General features: G+C 37.6%; 1 protein-coding gene across 2 annotated transcripts; it reads left to right on the top strand.

The window, feature by feature from the left end:
* The first annotated feature begins 288 nt into the window (after positions 1-288).
* On the top strand, positions 289-20,048 carry LOC142621194 (polypyrimidine tract-binding protein homolog 3). Of its 2 annotated transcripts, XM_075794517.1 has the most exons (15): positions 289-445; positions 969-1,079; positions 10,776-10,847; positions 10,952-11,028; positions 11,305-11,386; positions 12,089-12,212; positions 12,537-12,601; positions 12,695-12,744; positions 12,907-12,948; positions 13,048-13,099; positions 13,198-13,252; positions 13,352-13,365; positions 15,828-15,935; positions 16,020-16,163; positions 19,121-20,048. In XM_075794517.1, the coding sequence occupies exons 2-15, from the start codon at positions 1,023-1,025 to the stop codon at positions 19,508-19,510; spliced, it is 1,332 nt and encodes a 443-aa protein (XP_075650632.1). In that variant the 5' UTR covers positions 289-445; positions 969-1,022; the 3' UTR covers positions 19,511-20,048. The 2 variants fall into 2 exon arrangements, with proteins under 2 accessions (XP_075650632.1, XP_075650638.1); XM_075794523.1 differs by lacking the exon at positions 969-1,079 and having other exon boundaries at positions 298-445.
* The last annotated feature ends 1,040 nt before the right edge of the window (positions 20,049-21,088 follow it).

The following is a 21,088-nucleotide window of genomic DNA, read 5'->3' as shown; positions in this document are numbered from 1 at the left end:
TACGTACTTTTTCAACAATTTTTTATTAAAAATAAGTCCCGCAGTACTATTCACACATTAAAAAAATTATTTTATTACAATATTTTTCAATTTTCAATTTCAATTTCAGCTACATCCAAACAGACCCTACGACATCCTTGCCCGTGCCCAATGTACAATACTCGTAAAAATGCTCCTTAAATAATAAATAAATCCTATGTTTTATTAAAAAAAAAAAATGGTATTAGTTTATTATAAGGCCGCGTATATAAATTTATTAAAAAAGTAAAAGAAAAAGAAAAAGGCCGCGTATATAAAAAGAGAGAGCAGTAATTAGTGCGAGTGCGAGTGAGATTGAAGAGATTTGAGAAACAGAGAGCAGACAACAAACACAATACGCGTTGCAGTTGCGCAGTTACTCTCTCAATCCCTCACTCATCAATCATCATCACTTTCTCTCTCTGAGGCAAGCCAAGCCAAGCTAATTTATTTATTTATTTATTTTTCATATTTTATTTTACTTTGAATGTACGGTCCGTTTGGTTGCTGAGAAAGAAAAAGAAAAAAAGTTGTGAACTTCAAGTTTTGAATCTATCCACCTGTTTGTTTGTAGATTCTCTTCGATTCAAAACTTTCTCCTTTTGTGATTTCTTTTAGGACCTAGGGTTTTGACCTGCACTGCACACACCCTCTTTTGTTATTGTTGTATAAAAATAATTAAATGTTCTTTTAATCTTCTTAAAATTATGATTTTCTTTATATTGTTTTGATTTAGGGTTTTCGATACTATATTTGTGTTCATTTCACGCAAGCTGTTGAGTGTTTAATTTAGTAGTGCTGTCTGTAATTCAGCTTCACAAAATAAAGTCCGTTTGTTTGCATTTTGAATTTTAAAAAATAAAATTTGTTGTGTGTGTGATATTTATTAATTTGATTGCTTCTAAATTTAAAGCAATGCTAAACTGATTTTACGGTTGGGTTTGTTACAGCCAGGGTCGGGGTCGGGGTCAGGGTCAGGGTCAGCTTGGTTCAGCTTGAGCACAATGACAGAACCTTCTAAGGTCATTCACGTTCGCAATGTGGGCCCCGAAATATCTGAAGTATATTCTCACTCTATTTTCTTTTAAATTCTACTGCCCAAATTCAATGAGACTACCTATCACTTTCGCATGAACTGATCACTTTTTCTCCACTACTCACAGTTCAAGTGCCCCACAAAAGGAAAACCATTTTTATACATACATATGTCAATGGTGTTTATGGATGGTAATAATCTCTTGCGAGACTCTATACTATAGTTAGTAAGTTTCTTAAACTAAATAGTTTTGAAATCCATGTTTTTTTTACCAAGTTCACCAATACACTTTGTGAGGTTGGAAGATGCTTGTGTTGGAACAAACGCATAGATTGTTTTTGGAACCTAGAAGATTCTTGGTAGTGTTTTTTGGTTAAAAGGTAGCTGTGTCCCACATGCGTGAGTTGGGATTTGAGAGTTTATTGATTTTCTTAATACAAGAGCACTGTTGGGTACTGATGGAAACAAAGATGGAATTGATAAATGACTTCCCTTGGGTGGAAGACAAACCACAAGACAATTCTAAATTCATCAATGATCAGCCTATTGCCTACATCGTTTATTTAAATAATCAACTACTTCAACATTCAAACTAAGGATAAGATAAATTAAAGATAAAGATAAGAAGCAATTTGAACTCAAACTCCTAAGATTTCTGCAACAGCTCCTCGTGCACAGCAGCAGGACTCTTGTTATGCTTATCTCCAAGAATAGCTAGGTATTTAGGATTAGGTTGAGGCTTTGTAGGACTCTTGCGTGGCTTTCCATCACTTGCCCCCGCTTGAAGTGGAAACTTGTCCCCAAGGTTAATAGCTAGAAATTGCTGTTGGAGTTGTTCAACGTCCTCCCAAGTTGCATCTTCAGCTGCCATATTTTTCCGTTGCACCAATGCTTATGTGTACAGCTTAGTTCTTCACTTCACCCACTTGTAGTCCAGAATGCATAGAGGTTCTAACATAGGCCCGTGCTCCTTAGAGTATGGAGGCAGAATGCTGGTGACATTGTTGGTATCACCCACCTTCCTCTTCAAAAATGACACATGAAACACTGGATGGATCTTAGAGTCCACAGGTAGTGCTAGACGATATGTTGCAGCTCCTACCTTAGCCGTGACTTGAAATGGCCCAAAATACTTGCTTGCTAGCTTTTGATGTGCTCTTCGAAAAATACTATGCTATCGATATGGTTGAAGCTTAAGGTACACCCAATCACCAACTAGGAATGTTCTTCCCTACGCTTGGCATCTGCATATTGCTTCATCCTATTATTTGCTCGCTGCAAATTCCCCTTTAGCTCCTTCAACAGCTGGTCTTGGTCAATCAAACTCTGATCAACCTCATTCACTGGAGATGATTCAACTAAATAATTGACCAATACCGGTGGAGGTCGACCATAGAGTGCTTGAAAGGGAGTGGTACCGGTACAGTGATGATAAGTTGTATTGTACCAATACTCTACCCAAGCTAAAAACTGCTCCCACTTCTTTGGACTCTGACTCGCATAACATCGAAGGTATTGCTCAAGGCAGCGGTTTATCACTTCAGTTTGCCCATCGGTCTGGGGATGATAAGCTGAGCTAGTTTTCAACTGTGTACCTTGCATCTTAAAGAACTCTTGACAGAAAGAACTCATAAAAATGGGATCTTTGTCACTGACAATAGATAGAGGAATTCCATGTAAGTCTTCATCACCTCGGAGACAAACACATCTGCTATCTTACTTGTTGAATAGGGGTGGCTTAGAGCAAAGAAATGAGCGTACTTTGTTAGGTGATCAACTACCACCATAATGGAAGTTTTTCTTGCAAAAACAGGTAGGCCATCAATGAAGTCCATACTAATTTCTTCAGATACTTAAGAGGGAATCAACAAGGGTTGGAGTAGGCCGGCAGGCAAACATGAATCACTCTTGTTTCTTTGGCACACGTCACATGTTGCTACATAATCCCAAACATCTTGCTTCATGGCTTCCCAATAGAAATTTTGTGACAATCTTCTATAGATTCTTAACACTCCAGAATGACTCGCCATTTTTGAATCATGAAATTCCTTTAAGAGCACTTGCTTTAGTGAAGATGTTGGTGCAATCACCGCTCGATTTTTGTAGAACAAGATTCCTGCTTGCTGCTTATGGTGTGGCATGGTCTCTGGTGCTTCTTGCAACATACGAAGTTGTTTTATTAAGTATGGTTCTTCAGTGTTGGCTTGCTTGATTTCCTCCCAAATATCAAACTATGGCTGGGTTGCTCCTTAGCACTCAATAATAGCAGCAAGTAGCAGTCCATCGATCAACCTTGACAATGAATCTGTTGTTGCATTGGTTTTACCGGGTTGATACTTAATTTCATAGTTGAATCCCACTAATTTTGCTACCCATTTCTGTTGTTTGTGTAACCACTCTCTGTTCTAATAGGAACTTCAAGCTTTTTTGATCAGTCCATATCTGAAATTTTCTCCCCAACAAGTAAGGTTGCCACAGCTTGACTGCCTCCATAATTGCTAGCATCTCCTTAGAATAAATTGACCATGCCCGTTTAGATGGACCCAATGCCTTGCTCAAATAAGCAATGGGTCGTCCCTTTTGACTTAACACAGCTCCAATCCCATAGTCAGAGGCATCTGTTTCAACAATAAAAGCATCTGTGAAATCCAGTAGAGCCAACACTGGAGTGGTCACCATGGCACATTTGAGTTTTTCAAATGCCTCATTAGCCTTTGAATTCCAACCAAAGTTCCCTTTCTTCAACAAGTCAGTCAATGGTGCTGCGGTAAGTCCATAATGTCGTACGAACTTGCGGTAATACCCGGTGAGACCAAGAAACCCACGTAGCTTTGTGATGTTTCGTGGCCTAGGCCAGCTTTGCACGGCTTGAATTTTCCGATTGTCCAAGTGCACACCCTCTTGTGAGATCACATGACCCAAATATTCAACTTCACGAGCTCCAAATACACATTTGGATGGCTTAATAAAGAACTGATGGCTGTTGAGGACCTTAAGAACCTTCCGAAGTTGTGCTACATGCTCCTCCCATCCTTTGCTATAAATCAACATGTCATCAAAGAAAACCAGCAAGAACTTCCGTAAGTATGACTGGAATATGGAATTCATAGTAGCTTGAAAAGTGGAGGGGGCATTACAAAGCCCAAAAGGCATCACCATATATTCATAATGAACACTGTGAGTGCGGAAGGCTATTTTATGAATGTCTTCGGGATGAACACGAATCTGATGGTAACCTACATGAAGGTCCAACTTTGTAAAATACGTTGCACCATGAAGCTCATCCAGCATATCATCCACTGTCGGAATTGGAAATCGATCTTTGATCGTCACTGTATTTAGAGCACGATAATTAGTACAAAACCGCTAGGACCCATCTTTCTTCTTTACTAATAAGATGGGTGAAGAAAATGGACTGTTGCTTGGACAGATCAATCCTGTGGCTAACATTTCCTTTACTTGCCGCTCAATTTCATTCTTTTGGAAATGAGCATAGTGGTAAGGTCTCACATTGACTGGTGTAGTCCCTTCTTTTAATGGAATCTGATGGTCAAATTCTCTAGAAGGAGGTAGTGTTCTAGGTTCTTCCAATACCTGATGAAATTCATGAAGCAAGGGTTGTAACTCTGCTGGAACAATAGAACCTCCAACATGGTCTTCACCCTTCTGCATGATAGCAAATAACTCCCCACCACCTTGCACATCTCGCTCTAACCTTTGCATTGCCACCTCCTTAATGGGGTTAACAGAGGAGGATTTGATGACATATGACACACCCTCCCATAGGAATTTCATCGTCATTTTCTTCCAATCACACTCTACTGGTCCTAACAACTTCACAAAATATGGTGAGGGTCAAGGGGGGTAGTGTACGAAAGTGTGCAGGAGGACTCATGGATGTGGCCTTTGGAGAAGCATTCATGAAGGGTGGGAGAGTTTTCTAGGCATCTATCTTTTGTAGTGGGTGAAGACACCCGTATCCGCTTTTGGCATGATAGGTGGATTGGGGATAATACCCTAAAAGGTCTCTATCCTGAGCTCTATGTGTGTTCAGATGCCAAGGATGCTTGCATCTCTGAGGTTTTCTGGCTTTCAGGAGAAGGTACTATTAGACTTTGGGATTTAAGGTTTTTTTAGAGTTTTTGAAGATTGGGAGCTAGCTGCTTCTTATTCTCTACTTCAGTTTATCCAACCTCGTACTCCTCGGGGTGATAGGAGGGATACTCTTTGTTGGCGGCTCAAAGGTGATGGTAAGTTTGACACCCGATCTTATTACCAAGCAATTCAAGGTACTCCGAATTTTTTGTTTCCTTGGAAGGGTGTCTGGAAACCAAAGATTCCTAAGTGAGTGGCTTTCTTCTTGTGGATAGTTGCTCATGATCGGATTCTCATTTTGGATAATCTCATGCTTAGGGTTCGCCCTTTGGTAAATCGATGTTTTATGTGTTGTTGTGATGGAAAGTCGGTAGACCATCTTCTTCTTCATTGTCCTGTTACACATACTTTATGGAATTTTATGTTTCAGGCTTTTGGTATTCATTGGGTTATGCCAAGATCAGTGGTGGGATTGTTATCTTGTTGGCATCAGTGGCTTGGGAAGTATAACTTGAATATTTGGAATTTGATTCCAGGGTGCTTAATGTGGATTGTTTGGTTGGAACGAAATCGTTGCTCCTTTGAGAACATGGAGAAGATGTTGGATGAGTTAAAAGGTTTTATGCCAACGTAGTTTTTTTAAGTGGTCTCGTTGTTGGGGCTTTACTGATTCTTTGTCTCTTGCAGAGTTTATGTTTTCCCTTAGATTAACTTTCTGATTTCCCTCTCTTTTGTTTTGCTTTTTGTTTCATTTGTTTCTTATTGTTCATCATCATGAACATCTTGTACTATTCATTTTTACTCATAAATATTAGTTCTCTGATTACCTATCAAAAAAAAAAAAAAAAACTCCAACCATTGTATACCCAATACCGAATCTGGTCCATTGAATGGTAAAGAATACAAAGTAGTGGAAAATTTAAATCCTTGGATAGTACTGGAAACTTGCTCATACCTTTCTTTGCAGACTAGGCTTTCTCCATTTGCAACCTTCACATTAAACTCTGTAATGGGCATGACAGCCAATCCAAGTGAATGAGTCAGCTTTTGATCCATGAAGTTATGAGCTGACCCACTGTCAATAAGGACAACCAGCTCTCTCTTCCCGATCTTGGCCTTGACTTGCATGGTTCGAGGGCTCGAGCAACCTGCAATTGCATGTAGGGAAATGAGTGGAGCTTCTTCCTTACAGTCCTCATGATCCTCCACAACTCCTTCCTCCAGCTTGTCAAAGGACTCTTCTACGAATTCTTGTTGTGGACAGACTTCAGTAAGAAGAGCTTGTGAGGCTGCACAACGATGCCCCGGTGTGCATTTCTCATTGCAACTAAAGCATAGCCCTTTCTCTCTTTGTTTTTGCATTTCTTCCCAAGAAATTTTTCTGGTACCTCCAGATCCAGTACCTCCAATCCCAGTTGCTCGCCCCGCTGATCCAAATGTGTTAGAAGAAATGGTCTTTTGTACTGTTTTGGTTGCCGAGCTTGTTTGTGGGTTGCCAAACTTGTTTTGTCGTCGTTACTTGTTCATGCTCTCATCCTTGATTCTAGCCAACTCTATGGCCTAAGTGAGTGTTTTTGGTTTGAACATTCGAATTTCTGAAGCAATTTCTTCCTTCAATCCACCCATAGATGCCCCCACCAATGCCTTTTGTGGCCAACCATCAACACGAATAGCAAGCCTTTCAAACTCCCGTTGGTACTCCCTAAGTGTCCCACTTTGACATATTTGGGACAATGCTTTTTCAAAGTCATCTGCCTCGGTTGGCCCAAATTGGACCAACAACTCCTTTTTGAATTTTTCCCAAGCAACCACCTTGTTCTCCTCGCGATACACTTTCTTTATCGACTGCCACCATTGATTTGCTTCCCTTTCCAAATGAAAAGCAGCCAAGACCACTTTACGTTCTTCTCGTGTTCCTTGGTAGTCAAAATATTGCATCACGCGATCAAGCCATATTGTTGGATCATCTCCTTAGTAACGTGGAAAATCCAGCTTGGTAGGCCAAGGTTGATCATTCATTGCACTTCTAACCCCGGATGTTTGGGAAAGTCTTTCTCCACTGTGTTGACGACTCTGGTTCCTCTAGCTTCGAAGATGAATGAGAAGCTGAATTGTCCCGAGATTGAGGCAACAACTCCTTGAGTTCACGTACAGATGAGCCAAGATCTTGAGATTCCGTCGTCATCTTCTGCACACTCTCCCTTAGCTCTTGCATGTTTGACTCCAATTTTTCAATCCGGTCCTTGTTGGTGGCCATGCTCGGATACCAAGTTGATGGAAACAAAGATGGAATTGATAAATGACTTCCTTTGGGTGGAAGACAAACCACAAGACAATTCAAAATTCATCAATGATCAGCCTACTGCCTACATCATTTATTTAAATAATCAACTACTTCAACATTCAAACTAAGGATAAGATAAATTAAAGATGAAGATAAGAAGCAATTTGAACTCAAACTCTTAAGATTTCGGCAACAACTCCTCCTCCGCATAGCAGGAGGACTCTTGTTATGCTTATCTCCAAGAATAGTTAGGTATGTAGGATTAGGTTGAGGCTTTCTAGGACTCTTGCGTGGCTTTCCATTAGGTACATTAGGGTTTTGGGCTTGTGAGAGTGTTGAGTGTGAGTGGTATTCAGAGTTAGAGTTTCAGGTTATTTTGTGTTTGTGGAACTTGATTAAGTTTAGTTGTAATCTATGTTGTTGATAGTAGATTTTGGTTGGTGTTGTCCATGGAAGTAAGCATGAATTGGTTGAACCACGTTAAATTTTATGATTTGTGTGGATGTTTTCTAGTTCTTTTGGTGTGAATGTGCTTCCGTAGTCCCAAATTCCAAATTTTCAACATACCCATTTATATTGAAGAAATAGAACGAAGTTGGGGCCTTGAATGGCTACTATTGTTTAACTCATAGGAACACTTTCTGGTAAGATATATCATAAAAAAAGAAGTAAAAATTGCAACAACTACGTTTAAAATTACTAAAGAAATTATGTAGTAGTAGATTAAAGATTGAGATAATTGTTGAAAGAAAAATTTCACCATAATTTTTACTTATCTGCCATTCTTCTTTATTCAACATATGTTCAATGTGTATTTGTACATAGAAAATAGGAAGATTGAAAGAGTTGATCATTGAAGTGGAGGATATGAAACTCAAAAGAGAAATCAAATTTACAATAATCTCTTCTTGTACTTTGAACTTAAGAGATTATACAAAAATCTAACCTTTTTGAGGGTTTCCCTATTTACTTTCCTTTTAAGCTTCTTGCAGTCAAAATATATTATTTGTATTACATATATGCATGCTCTTGCAACATGGATTGGGAGTAAAAAGTATAAAGTTCTAAGATGAGTTGATTCAAACATACTATATTGAAAGTTAATGTTGTATATAAATTTGATTATTCTATAACTGATATGGGTCATAAGGTTTTCATTTCATTAGGGGTCATTGATGCGTTTCCTAATATTGGTAGCATTACTTTGTAGTTTTAATCAGTGGGAACCACTAATTATGGGGGGCATTAATTTAATTTTTAATGCACAATCAAGTGCCAAGCGCAACTAACGAACAAAATAATTGTTATATAATTTGGTAAGGACTAAGAATTTTAAGTCACCTTTTGTGATGCCCTATATTTGATTGGATATTGATTAAGTATGTGATGTGTGGGTGTGTGATGAGTCCCACATTGAGCATGTACCAGGTGATCTAGGTTTTATTAACAATTACAAAGAGCTTCAATTATGATTAGACTAGGGTATAGCGCAGATGTGACTAGAACTTTTTTTTGTTAACTGGGGAAGATTGTGGTGCCCCAGATTTGATTAAGAGGATGTTGTGTGAGTGTGTGATGAGTCCCATCGAGTATATAATGGGTTGATATGCCCTTTAGTAACAACTAAGGAGCCTCAATTGTGACTAGACTAATTCTTTTGAGGTATAGCGTAGATGTGGCTAACACTTTTTATAGGCTTAACCAAAGCCAACCACTAAATATGTTTCAGTTGATGTAAACCTTAAGTGGGGAGATATAGCAACAAACCACTACTAGGGATAACTTGACTAGAATGATGGAGCAATGCTATGGTCAACAAGGTGGAGTCGATGAATTTAAGAGATTAGCTCCTCTAGTTTTTAAGGGAGCCACTGAATCTATGGAAGCAGAAATGGATAATTGAAATGGTGAAGGTGTTTAGATTGCTAAAATTCTTAGGGTAAAAATGTGGGTTATGCCACCTACATGTTGTGAGGAGATGCTTATAATTGGTGGAAGTTGGAGAGGACAAGTGTGGCCAAGATTTAGAATCATGTACTTGGAAGGTATTTAAGGCTGCATTTTTTGAGAAATACTTTCCCAAGAGTGTTCGCTTTTAGAAAGAAAATGAGTTCATTCAGCGAGAACAAGGAAACATGATGCCCAGTATGCAGCAGAATTTGCTAAGATGGTCAACTCAAATAGCAACACTCTCTGATTGATTTGGGGCCTTGCTCTCTTCATCTGCCACTAATGCAGGAGCAAATTTGGCTAACTAGCAAATTCTGCTTCTGGCAATTGTTGAGTTTCCTTATTTCATCTTAATGAACTCATTTTCTTTTTAGAAGCAAACACTCTAGGGAAAGTATATATCATAAAGTGCAGCCTTAAAAACCTCCCAAGTGCATGGTTCTAACTCTTGGCAACACTTGTTTTCTTCTAGCTTCTGCCAATCCTAATCTCCTCGCAACATGTAGGTGGCATAACCCACCTTTTCACCCTTAGAGCATTTTAGCACTCTAAAAACCTTTTCCTTTACAGTCATCCATTTCTCTACTTCCATAGGTTCAATGGCTCCCTCAAAAGTTGGAGGTGAATCTCTTAAATTCAATCATTCCACCTTGGTGACCTTGGCACTGCTCCATCATTCTAGTCAAGTTATCCCCAGTAGTGGCTTGCTGCTAAATTACCCCAATTAAGGTTTGCATCAACTGAAATATATTTGGTGGTTGACCTTGATTAAGCCTAGGTTCTTGACATTTGCCCTGCTAATTCCCATCATTACAAGAGTTGTTGCTAATGTCCATGAGTCTCCTATTGCGTGGTGGCAACTTAACCTATGTCCAATATACACTAGCACGTTACGAAAATCCTAATTCAATCAAAATTGTTAAGAAACTCAACTTTTATGTACCATAGGACGTATCCCAAATTGCCTAAATTCTACCCCGCTCAATTTTTTTTTAATGTAGACAATCCCAAGGATCAAACCTAGAGCTTTGATACCATTTTGTAACACCCAAAGACAAGCGCTAGCCATATCTACACTATACTTCAAAAGGACAAGTCTAGTCACAATTGAGGCTCCTTGTAGTTTTTAATAAAGCCTAGATCAACCCAGCACATGTGATATGCTCAATGTGAGACTTAGCACACACCCACACCGCACACACTCAATCAACATCTAATTAATCTGGGGCATCACAACTTTATTAAAAAATAATAAAAATTTAAATGTGTTACATGTTATACTTTTGCCTGTTGTGTTCTACATTTATTTTCATGTACTCGTCTATATATATTTTACAGATTTTGTATCTTGGATAATTACGTCTTTGACCCAATTTAAATTATCCATACCAGAATGATTTGCTTCAGCTATTCCAGCCATTTGGAGTCATAACTAAGCTTGTGATGCTTCGAGCAAAAAATCAGGTTGTGACTTGGTGCAAAACGTGGTAGAGACAGGTTTTTTATTTTTTAAATTGAGCCAAACCATAGATCTGACACATTTTGTTTTGTCTCTGCCATGCATGCAGGCTCTTATCCAAATGCAAGATATTCCTTCAGCAGTTAGTGCTCTGCAATTCTATGCAAATGTCCAGCCAAGCATAAGGTATAATAGATTGTTTACTTAAAAAAAAATATTGGTAAGTTACACATCCAATGGGTTTTGAACCCATGACCTCACTACCCATCCATTCTTATGAGAAGAGGAAGTACCATTTGAGTTATAGCTTATTGTTTACTTTGGTATTTGATTTCTTTGTGATAGGTTTTATTATTTTACTATCACCTTAGTCTGCAGGGCTATTAATGCACAATTTGTTTCCAAATTAGTCTAATTTCAAGATTTCATATATGATTTAACTCTCCTTTTGTTTCGCCCCAGGGGGAGGAATGTTTATGTCCAGTTCTCATCACATCAGGAACTAACAACAATGGATCAAAACACTCAAGGACGAGGAGATGAGGTTGGTACATTTGTAATTATTATTTGAGAAGTATAATTCATATCCCTTGTTATGTTTATGGAGGAAAGCAACGTGTATAGAAACTTTTCTGTGGCCAAAATAATTTTTACTAATTTCCTGCATAAATAGTAAAAGTAATTTTTCTAATAAGAATAATTTGTTGTCTGCTGATAACGCAATAATAAGGTGGATCCTTATCCCCAAAAAAGAAAAAAGAAAAGAAAAGAAAAAGAAAAATTGCATGATAGTGAGGATAACTGTTTCTTGTCTGTTGACTGCGTATTATATTGCTTATTCAATTACTCTCGCTGAGATACCTTTCTAAAGGTTATCTAAGGAATGTTATTCATGTGCTTTATGCACACAGTTACTGCTTTGCTTCTACTGTGCTTTTCATTGAACTTTGAACATGATAGTATATCAGAAGAGAAAGAGGAATTTTTTTTTTTTGGTGAGGATAATTGTTTGGCTTGAATTAAAACAACCATTTTCTTTATTTCTTTCTTATTTTTTTAATATCTCACGTTTTATTTTCTCTTGTTTACCTTTTCATTTCATCTTGACCATTTTTTTGGCAATCTCTACTTTACATAGTAGATTATTATTTTCTCTGGATCTTTTTCTCTATCTATATTCCTCTATTTATTCTCTTCTCTCTCCTGTCTATCCTGTTTTGCTGCCGGGCACTATCTGGATGCTCAGCCAAATCGAATTCTCCTAGTTACAATTCACCACATGCTATATCCAATAACAGTGGACGTGCTGCATCAAGTGTTTTCTCCGCATGGATTTGTGGAGAAGATCGTCACTTTTCAGAAGTCAGCTGGTCAGCCTCTTCAAGTTTTCTTTCTTTCTTCCTTTGTCTCTCTTTATATTACATTTGTCTTACAGCTGGATGGGTCAATGTTGTTCTGTGGAAAAGAGCCATGTTAATTAATCTCATAATTGGCATCAGAATGGCCCCTATAAATTGCTTTTTAGATAAGAAATGCTTGCAGTTATAATTTTTAAAGATGTAGTGGGTTTACTGTTGTTTGCATGATCATATTCCTTGTAATCTAGAATGAGAAAGGTCGCTCTAATAGAAATATTCATGCTGTCTTATTTTGTTTCTAATAGCCTTTCATCTTTTGTGTGCAAAACTATGTAGGTTTTCAAGCCCTCATTCAGTATCAATCACGTCAGAGTGCTGTTGTAGCTAGAACTGCACTTCAGGTATTGTTTTTTATGAACTGGAAGTTTTCTTGATGTCTAAATCCTGGCTTGATTTCCAAAATAGTTTTAATTGTTGTTGGTGTTATGTTATAGGGACGTAATATTTATGATGGTTGCTGTCAGCTGGACATTCAGTACTCGAAGTAGGTTTAAACCTTTTATCAGTTTGCATTTTGCATGTATTTGGGTTCCCAAAGCTTGTTGTCAGCTTGCCTGTGTCTTTGGGTGTATGCTTGTTCTTTCATTATTGTTTATTCATCTGTTCTGGAGATTAATTTTCCCCCCCTTTTTTTTCATGATCCAAGCCTTGACGAGTTGCAAGTAAACTACAATAATGAGCGTTCAAGGTGGGTGGGAGCATGTGGATTATGAAATCAATTACTCTATTTCTTTGACATTAATCCTTCATTGGTGCTAAATTAATGAATTTGTCCATCATTGCGTAGGGATTTCACTAACCCAAATCTACCTACAGAACAGAAAGGCAGATCATCACAAGTATGTGCTTTTGTCCTTTGATGTTGATGTTATACGCATTTGTAAAAATGTTGTCCTTTGCCTATTATTCTAATTTTTTTTGTTCCATCATGTGATAGCCGGGGTATGGGGATGCAGGAGGCATGTATGCCCTTCAAGCTACTGGACGAGCAGGTGCTTAATTTGACAGTTGTAAATTGTTTTAACAAGTTAATTGTATTTTGTGTTCTTCAACCATTTACTGATGACTTTTTTCTTTTTAATGTCTTCCAGTTCCATTTCCACAGGTGAGTATTGATCAGGCCATGAAGAAGTCTTGAATGAGATAATCATCTGAGTTGGAGGATGCTATCTATTTATATCTTTGTGGTGGATAATATGGGATGTCGCAGATTGACTATTCTCCTTTTCTATCAAGTCTTTGTTTGAATTAAAATTTTAATTATAAATGTATTATGATTGCCTTAAAACTTTTCTTTTTTAAAACACTATCGGATTGGATGTCTATCATAGAAGGTCATTCTATTTTTTCAGTTTATGATTTGATGGATGCTTGTTATTTTTGTATTTGATTGTTTTGGTCCCCTGCTGCATACTTCTTGTATACTTGGGTGACTCCTTTTTATGACTTCGAATAAAATTTTCTTTACTTAAAAAAGAAAAGAAATCAAGCTTTTCATATCCTGGCATACAATGGACTCATTCTTATAGACTCATCATAAAATCTACTTAAAAGTCTTGGCAATTGAGAAGACCTATTTATTTTGTTATATCTTTTTTGTTTGGTGCATGTGGGTGAGTTTGGGGGAGGGAGGTAGGGAGTGGTTTTTTTTTTTGTTTTTTTTTTTTATGTGGTGATAAACCAACAGTTTATTGTTAAATGAAATGACTTGTATGTTAGAAAGATATGTTCGAAAGGAAAAGAATGCTATGATTGTATTCTTCTAGAAAGATTCCATTGGTGAGGTATCCCTAGTGAGTTGTCCCTATTCTAGACACTTCTAGAAGATACTGTTGGTGAGGTGTCTTTACCTGTCACTATCAGAATATTCTTTGTTATATTTTGTAATTTTTTTCTTTCTATATGTGTAATGGATTGAGTGAGGGCTTTATGGAAAATGGCTCCATTTTTCACCCATATTTTCTCTTCTCATTAACATTGTACAATTCCAAACACTCAGAGCAAAGGATCCAAAGATACACTCAAAGCCTGACCCTTAGGTTAAGATACACCCAGATTCTACAATGATCTTTCGTAGTTAGGAAGAATTATTTTGAATTACAGTGAGGTAAATTCCCCAACTCAGCACAAGACTATTTAGAATTGAATTGCAGCCAACTCCTTAGTATTCTATCCATGCTCTGGCATGATTTATGCTTCTAACTCTTTGCTCCTCATTGTTTATCTTCGTTGCATGGGTTTTGAATTTCCTTATGAAGCTGTAAATGATAAACAGCTTCCCACCTAGGCCCTAGCTAGCTTAAATGGAGAAGCTCATAAGCTTCTACCTTTCAGGTTTCTGATCCCCAACCTATCAGCTCATCCCGTGCTGACTGAGCATTAGAAACTAGACAAACTCCCATGACCTCCAAATTCTCTTGGTGAAAGAGCATCAAAAAAAGAGATGGCTCTTGCATTCAATGCATATTCCACAGAAGATACAGGCAGTGTCACCTGTATAACCCAATTGCAGCATCCTATCTCTTGTAGAAAGCCTGTTCTTGAGTGCCAAACAGCTGACAAATGCATGCTTAGGAATGTGCTTTGAAACCAAATTAGTTTCTGCCATGGCACTTCTTCATACTTTGTTCTCAGTTCCTCCCAGGATGCTGCACATGTGAATATGCCTGATCTAGAGGCAGACTGGATAGCCCTGTCCCCTTCTTTCAGCTCCATGCCTCCGCCAAGCATAATTTGCTTTGGATTGATATCAGATCCAATTCTTGTTATTAAGTACACTATTAACCTCAGCATCAAGTCTGCTTGCTGCATCATATATGACCCTATAAAAATACTTCAGTTATAGGGCCCCATCTCGATGCCATCTATCATGCCATAAGAATATATTTTTTCCCATATTTAAAGCTCAGAAGGCTTGTGGCGACATCACTCAATTTCAGCATTTTTCATTTCTCCATCCCCTAGTATTGGAGTTTTAACTGCAATACTAGCTAGCTAGTCGAGCAAGTTCAACAGGCATAAATCTGCAGTGATTTGGGTTATGATCCCTCATTGTCTTATGTGGGGTATTTGGTGGGAGATGGAATGCTCGTACTTTTGAGGAAGTGAGAGATTAATTCCTGACTTGAAGCTGTCTTTCTTCCAGACTTTGTTTGAGTGGACAAGTGCTTTGGTTTTTTTTTATTTTTATTTTTTACTTTTAATTCTTTAGCCTACTTGCTTGATTGTTGTACTTTTCATGCACTGTAGTTTTGCTGCATTTCTGGCTCCTTAGTACACTGGTTGCGTGCTTTGGTTACTTGTTTAATTTTTATTTTCTTCAAGGAGGCATTATCTACTTATCAAAAAAATTGCAATACCTCTTTTTTGAGCATAGGATCTTGCTAGCAGATATGGGTTTTGGTTGACCCTTGTTTTGACAATTATTCCAACTTCTTTAACTTCATGAGACTCCCCCATCTTTAACACACCTTGCAGTTTTCCTTAATTATGTGTATTTTAGTAGTTGCACTTATTTTTCCCTAAACATGCACCTGATTGGACATTTTGTTTCTTTTCAAAATCTAGATGGCCAATGCAGCAGCCATTGCGGCTGCCTTTGGAGGAGGTTTGCCTCCTGGAATAAGTGGGACAAATGACAGGTGTACAGTCCTTGTTTCCAATCTCAATCCTGATGTAAGAAATTTTTATTTTTATTTTTATTTAATTAAAAGATTTTGCTCAACTCTTGTCTTCATGTATTACAATCCTTTGTTTCAGAGAATAGATGAGGATAAGCTCTTCAACCTTTTCTCCTTATATGGAAACATTGTGAGAATTAAACTTCTCCGCAATAAACCAGATCATGCACTCATTCAGATGGGAGATGGCTTGCAGGCTGAACTGGCAGTTAACTTTTTGAAGGTGAGGTTTGTATATATTTTCCAAATATGTATCTTAATATTTATTTCATTAAACTGTGATTAATAAGATTCAATTGTCTTTTTGTCACTGATTTCCGTACCACGTCAATTTAATAGATCTGACGAAGGAATCAAGTTATGTTCTTAGTATACACTATACAAGACCTTGCAGGATTTGTGGACACATTTTCTTACAGTTGTGTCTTGATATTTTGGTCTAACTGTTCAAGTGGAACTCTATAGGACCTAGAATACCCTTTTTTCTTTCTCACTTTTTACTGACAGAACTTAATAATGACAGTACCTGTCAGAAAAAAAATTTCCCATTTACATTGATTTACGGGGTCTCCAAATTCTGGAATAAAAATAGTGAAAAATACGGATGGTAGTTTGTGTTTCAACTTTTTGGTTTTCATATTGGCTAATGCAATGTCAATTTTGATTTGCAAGAGCTGATCTTGTGAGTCCAAGTTGAAGACTTTCTTCACTTGAAAATTTGTGAAAAATGGATTGCTGATTTATTATGTTCATTAACTAGATTGATTGGCTCTCCTGATGTAAACAAAACAATAGTCAAGCAGGAATTGAAATGAAATCAAAGGCTAAGTTGTTTAGAGCGCAAGAATGAGAATTCAACTCTTCAAGAGCACTCTCTTGGAAACTAGCACTTAGGCTAAAATACGTATTCTAATCAAAACTGAGTTCCAAGTGCAGCAATGGGCTATTTATTCAAGCTAGGCTCAAGTACTAGCTCTTGAGATCTCTAACTAACTCAGCACGTGGACTTGCACCAGTTGGCACAAGGCCTAATTAACAGTTAACCAAATCTGTTTATGGACATGATCTATTCCACCTCTATGTTAGGTGATGGTTGTGATAAAATCTGCTGGAAGTCGGCTAAGAGTTAAGGTTTTGAGGTTCGTGGATGTAATCATTCTGTATCCCCTTCTAATGTCATGTCATTCCCTTGGAAATTGGTGTGGCAAGCAAAGGTCCCTCCTAGTGTAGCCATTGTTTTCATGGTCTGCCACTTTGGGTAAGATTTTATCTCTAGATAATCTTCAGAAGAGGAGAATTATGGTTATAGACTGGTGTTGTATCTTGTATGTGCATATGGTGTGGGGAATAAGGAATTATCTTCTTCTTCATTGCCTATATAGTGTGTGAATAATGGACAATGGTGTTTAGCTTGTTTGGAATCCAATATTGCTTTGTGGAGGTTTGTGCCGCATTGCATAATGTGGTGTATTTGGAGGGAACTGAATGCTAGAAGTTTTGAGGGATGTGAATGTTCTATTCTCAAGATTAAGTCCTTTTTCTTTCATACTTTACTCGAGTGGAGTTTAGTTTTACAAACGTTTTATTGTTTTTCTATTTCTGATTTTTTGGATCATTTTAATTTGGGATCTTGATTGTATTGTACCCATAGTACATTTCAAGTGTACTTGGATCTGTTTTGTTTTCAATAAAATTTTCATACTTATATAAAAAAAAAAAAAAAAAAAACACTGAAATACTTCATAAAGCTACTAACTGTACTCCAGCTTCTTGCATAGGGTTGCAAGGCATGCTTTAGGCTGTGTTGCACCAAAGCTACCACTACTTAGCTAGCTGCTCAAATGCATGTGTTCCTCCCACATGAATGAGTGGAGTGCAAGGTTGTGGGTTGAAAACCATTGGGTGTATAACTTACCAATAAAAAAAGCTAGAAATTTGGCTCATGGGATAGGGAGTTATAATGGGCTATGACAGACTTGAAAAGAAAATGTTTCCATGTTCCTGTCATTAATCTTGCCTGGACTGCACATATATTTTACCACATGTGGATTGGAAGAAACACTAGAATCCATGGAAGGGAGTGTCAAAGTGAGGAGTCTTTGTTTTGTTATCTGTGCTGTGTTAAGGATAAAATTTGCTCTTCCAAGCCTATGAAATGATCAAGGCAATGCCAACATATGCACCAAAGATGGGAGTTCTTTATTTTCCAATTAAGTCCCTAGTAGTTGTTTTGTTTCTGGTTTCCATTGTTTGAGTTGTAGATCTAATTGTTTGGTCTCTGCAGTTTTTTACAGCTTGATTTTCATTGTAAGTTCTGATATACTTCTTTTGGGTTTAATGAATTCATAAATCTAAAATTAAAGGCGATTATGATTTTACTGATCTTTTTAGGGTTTTGATTTGCTCGTCATGAGTTGTCAACAGCTGTTTTTTTACTATGGAATAGGATATGGAAACACTGTTCCAAGTTCTGAAAATCAATGAATCAAAATCTTTGTTAACCATTCAGTTTCCAAAACATGAATGCTGCATTCAGTCATTTGAAGCCACTGATAATGAATGAGTTGATCCCATATCCTTACTTCTGTCCATATCTTTGACAACCTTCCTCTTCTTAAATGTCAGTTTCAACTCTTATTGGCTTACAATATTTCTGGTAGCATTCTTTGCTCTGGCTTGTGCTGGTTCTGAAATCTACATTTTGAAACTACTTTTAATTGAATGAGTTGATCTTATATCTCTGGTTCTGTCTGTATCTTTTACAACATTCCTTTTATTTCATGCCACTTACAATTTTTTTTGGCTTAGTATTTCTGGTAGCATTCTTGCCTCTGGCTTGTACTGGTTGGGAAATCTACTTATTATTTGTGTATATGTGAACTTTTGTTTTTTTTTTTTTTGGGGGGGGTGTGGGTGGGCTGGGTGGCAGTAGTTTTTGAATAACAGCACTTCATAGTTTTGGGTCGTCACATCTAAAATATTGCTTCTCATTTTCCCTCTGTTGCAAATTATGGGCCTTATTGTCCTACATGATATGTCACAATCATTATTTACTTGAAGGAATCTGTTGAAAGCACTGTGAGAGAGTTAATTGTGAAGTTCGTTTTCTGCAGTGAGTCAACGTTGATTAATAATCTTTGCTTTTAGCTGGTACTAATACCTTTTAAATTGGATATGTAGGGAGCAATGCTATTTGAGAAGCCGATGGAGGTCAACTTTTCAAAGCATCCAAATATAACCCAAGGTGCTGACACACACGAGTACATAAATTCAAATCTCAACCGCTTCAACCGTAATGCTCAAAAGAACTACCGCTACTGCTGCTCCCCCACAAAAATGATCCACCTATCCACTCTCCCCCAGGATCTCACTGAGGAGGAGATTGTGAGCCACTTGGAAGAACACGGCACCATCGTCAACTCTAAGCTTTTTGAAATGAATGGGAAGAAGCAGGCCCTGGTTCTGTTTGAAACTGAGGAGCAGGCTACTGAAGCCCTTGTGTGCAAGCATGCTACCTCAGTTTCTGGGTCCATAATCCGGATTTCCTTTTCCCAGTTACAAGCTATATAAGAGATCTTGTAATAGAAGGATAACTGGGTAAGGATCCTTAAGCCTATTGGGGTAAGGATATTATGTGCTGCTGACGGTTTCAACACTTTTCTTATAATGTGGTTTTGATTGCTTTTGTACTGGCGGGACATACTGTTTGAATTTCTTTAATCATCTATCTTTCTCATCTACAGTCCTTGTACCAATGATTGTTTAGGTTCCTTCAATAGTGGGGGTAGATTTCTGACTGCAGATAGGCACAGTTTTGAGGGTAGGATTTAGGAAGAAAGAGGGAAAGAGAATATACCTTTCCAGGTAGAGGGATCTCTTATATATCTTTGTTGTATATGTCTTTGTAATTTAGGCTAATCGGGCCATGTCTGTTGTATCCTAATGCCCCTTTTTTCCCGTCAGTTGAGGGATGAGCAACTTTTTGAAGTTTTCCCATTTCCTTCTAACTCCCCCCTGTTTGTTACTCCTCTCTGTGAAAGACAAATAAAATGGTCATTGCTTGTCTTATGGTAGAGGTTTAGCAGTCATCTCACTGCTTCTTGGCCCTTGTCCTCTCTCTCTCTCACCTCTTCCAGCTCATTTTGTGTGTGTGTGTGTGTGTGTGATGTCTCTATTCCAATTTGAGAAATGGTTAATTGCAGGTCCTCCCAATGGGGAAAGGTGAAATTTTTTGCATTTGGTAATTATTTTAGAGCTGTATTAAGCAAGAAGGTGATTATATTCAAAACATATATATTTTAAAAAGCCTCAGATTGCGAACATTATTAAGAAGGTAGACGGTTTTTATTTTTGGTTATAATCCCAAATAATATGGTCATTGCTTGTCTTATAGTAATTCCATGGGTTACTAAAAAATACTTATCATTGGAGTATAGACATGATATGTTATACTTCATGAGCTTATTTTTTACTCATCTTATTCAACTTAATAAAAGATGTTCAACCTTGGGTAAGGTTAGCCTTTTAAGAATAAACCTGGGATAAATTAAGCTTCTTGGCCTCTCTAACCGCAAGCAAAGTAGGCTTGGATTCAACCCATAAAAACATCGCCTAATTGCTCTGTACTCTTCCAGGCATTGATAAAATCTCGAACAAAGGAAGAAAGTCCAGGGAACCTCTCTCACTAAGCTCATGAAGCTCCAACCACCTCATCACTGCATTGGCCAATCCACCACCCATCACTCAACACTCCACCAATCACCTAAACCCACCAACCTCAAACTCCTCCTAAATCCATGCGTTCCATAACATCAGTCAGATAAAAAGTGAGATGAGAAGATATTGATAAAAAGTGAGAAGAGAAGATATCAGAGGTTATTTAGGCCATGTCAAATTCCTAGAACTATTGTGTGTAATTGTTGGGAAATTGCCTTTAATTCTAAATGTGAATTGGGAAGCTAATTGAGTTTCTTAATTGATAGTTGAAGAAGATTTTTTTTGGTTTCCTTAGTGTAGAAGGAAAGTCTATTCCTTGTTAAAAGAAGCATTGTATTCATTGTCCACAAAGGAATAGGAAATTAAAGTCTTCTAAATAGACAATGTTACAAAGAATTTTATAGCTTTAGCCCAAGGGTCCTCCCTATGAGG

This window comes from Castanea sativa, chromosome 1 (assembly GCF_040712315.1).
Source record: "Castanea sativa cultivar Marrone di Chiusa Pesio chromosome 1, ASM4071231v1".
NCBI lineage: Eukaryota > Viridiplantae > Streptophyta > Magnoliopsida > Fagales > Fagaceae > Castanea > Castanea sativa.
This window is presented reverse-complemented; position numbering and strand designations above follow the sequence as displayed.

What these genes read in the sequence shown, in the direction of transcription:
- LOC142621194 (XM_075794517.1), top strand. Translation starts at nt 1,023, where the DNA reads ATGACAGAACCTTCTAAGGTCATTCACGTTCGCAATGTGGGCCCCGAA. An exon ending in CACTTTTCAGAAGTCAGCTG is followed by an intron (nt 12,213 to 12,536) that starts GTCAGCCTCTTC and finishes AAAACTATGTAG; the next exon opens with GTTTTCAAGCCCTCATTCAG. An exon ending in TAGCTAGAACTGCACTTCAG is followed by an intron (nt 12,602 to 12,694) that starts GTATTGTTTTTT and finishes GTTATGTTATAG; the next exon opens with GGACGTAATATTTATGATGG.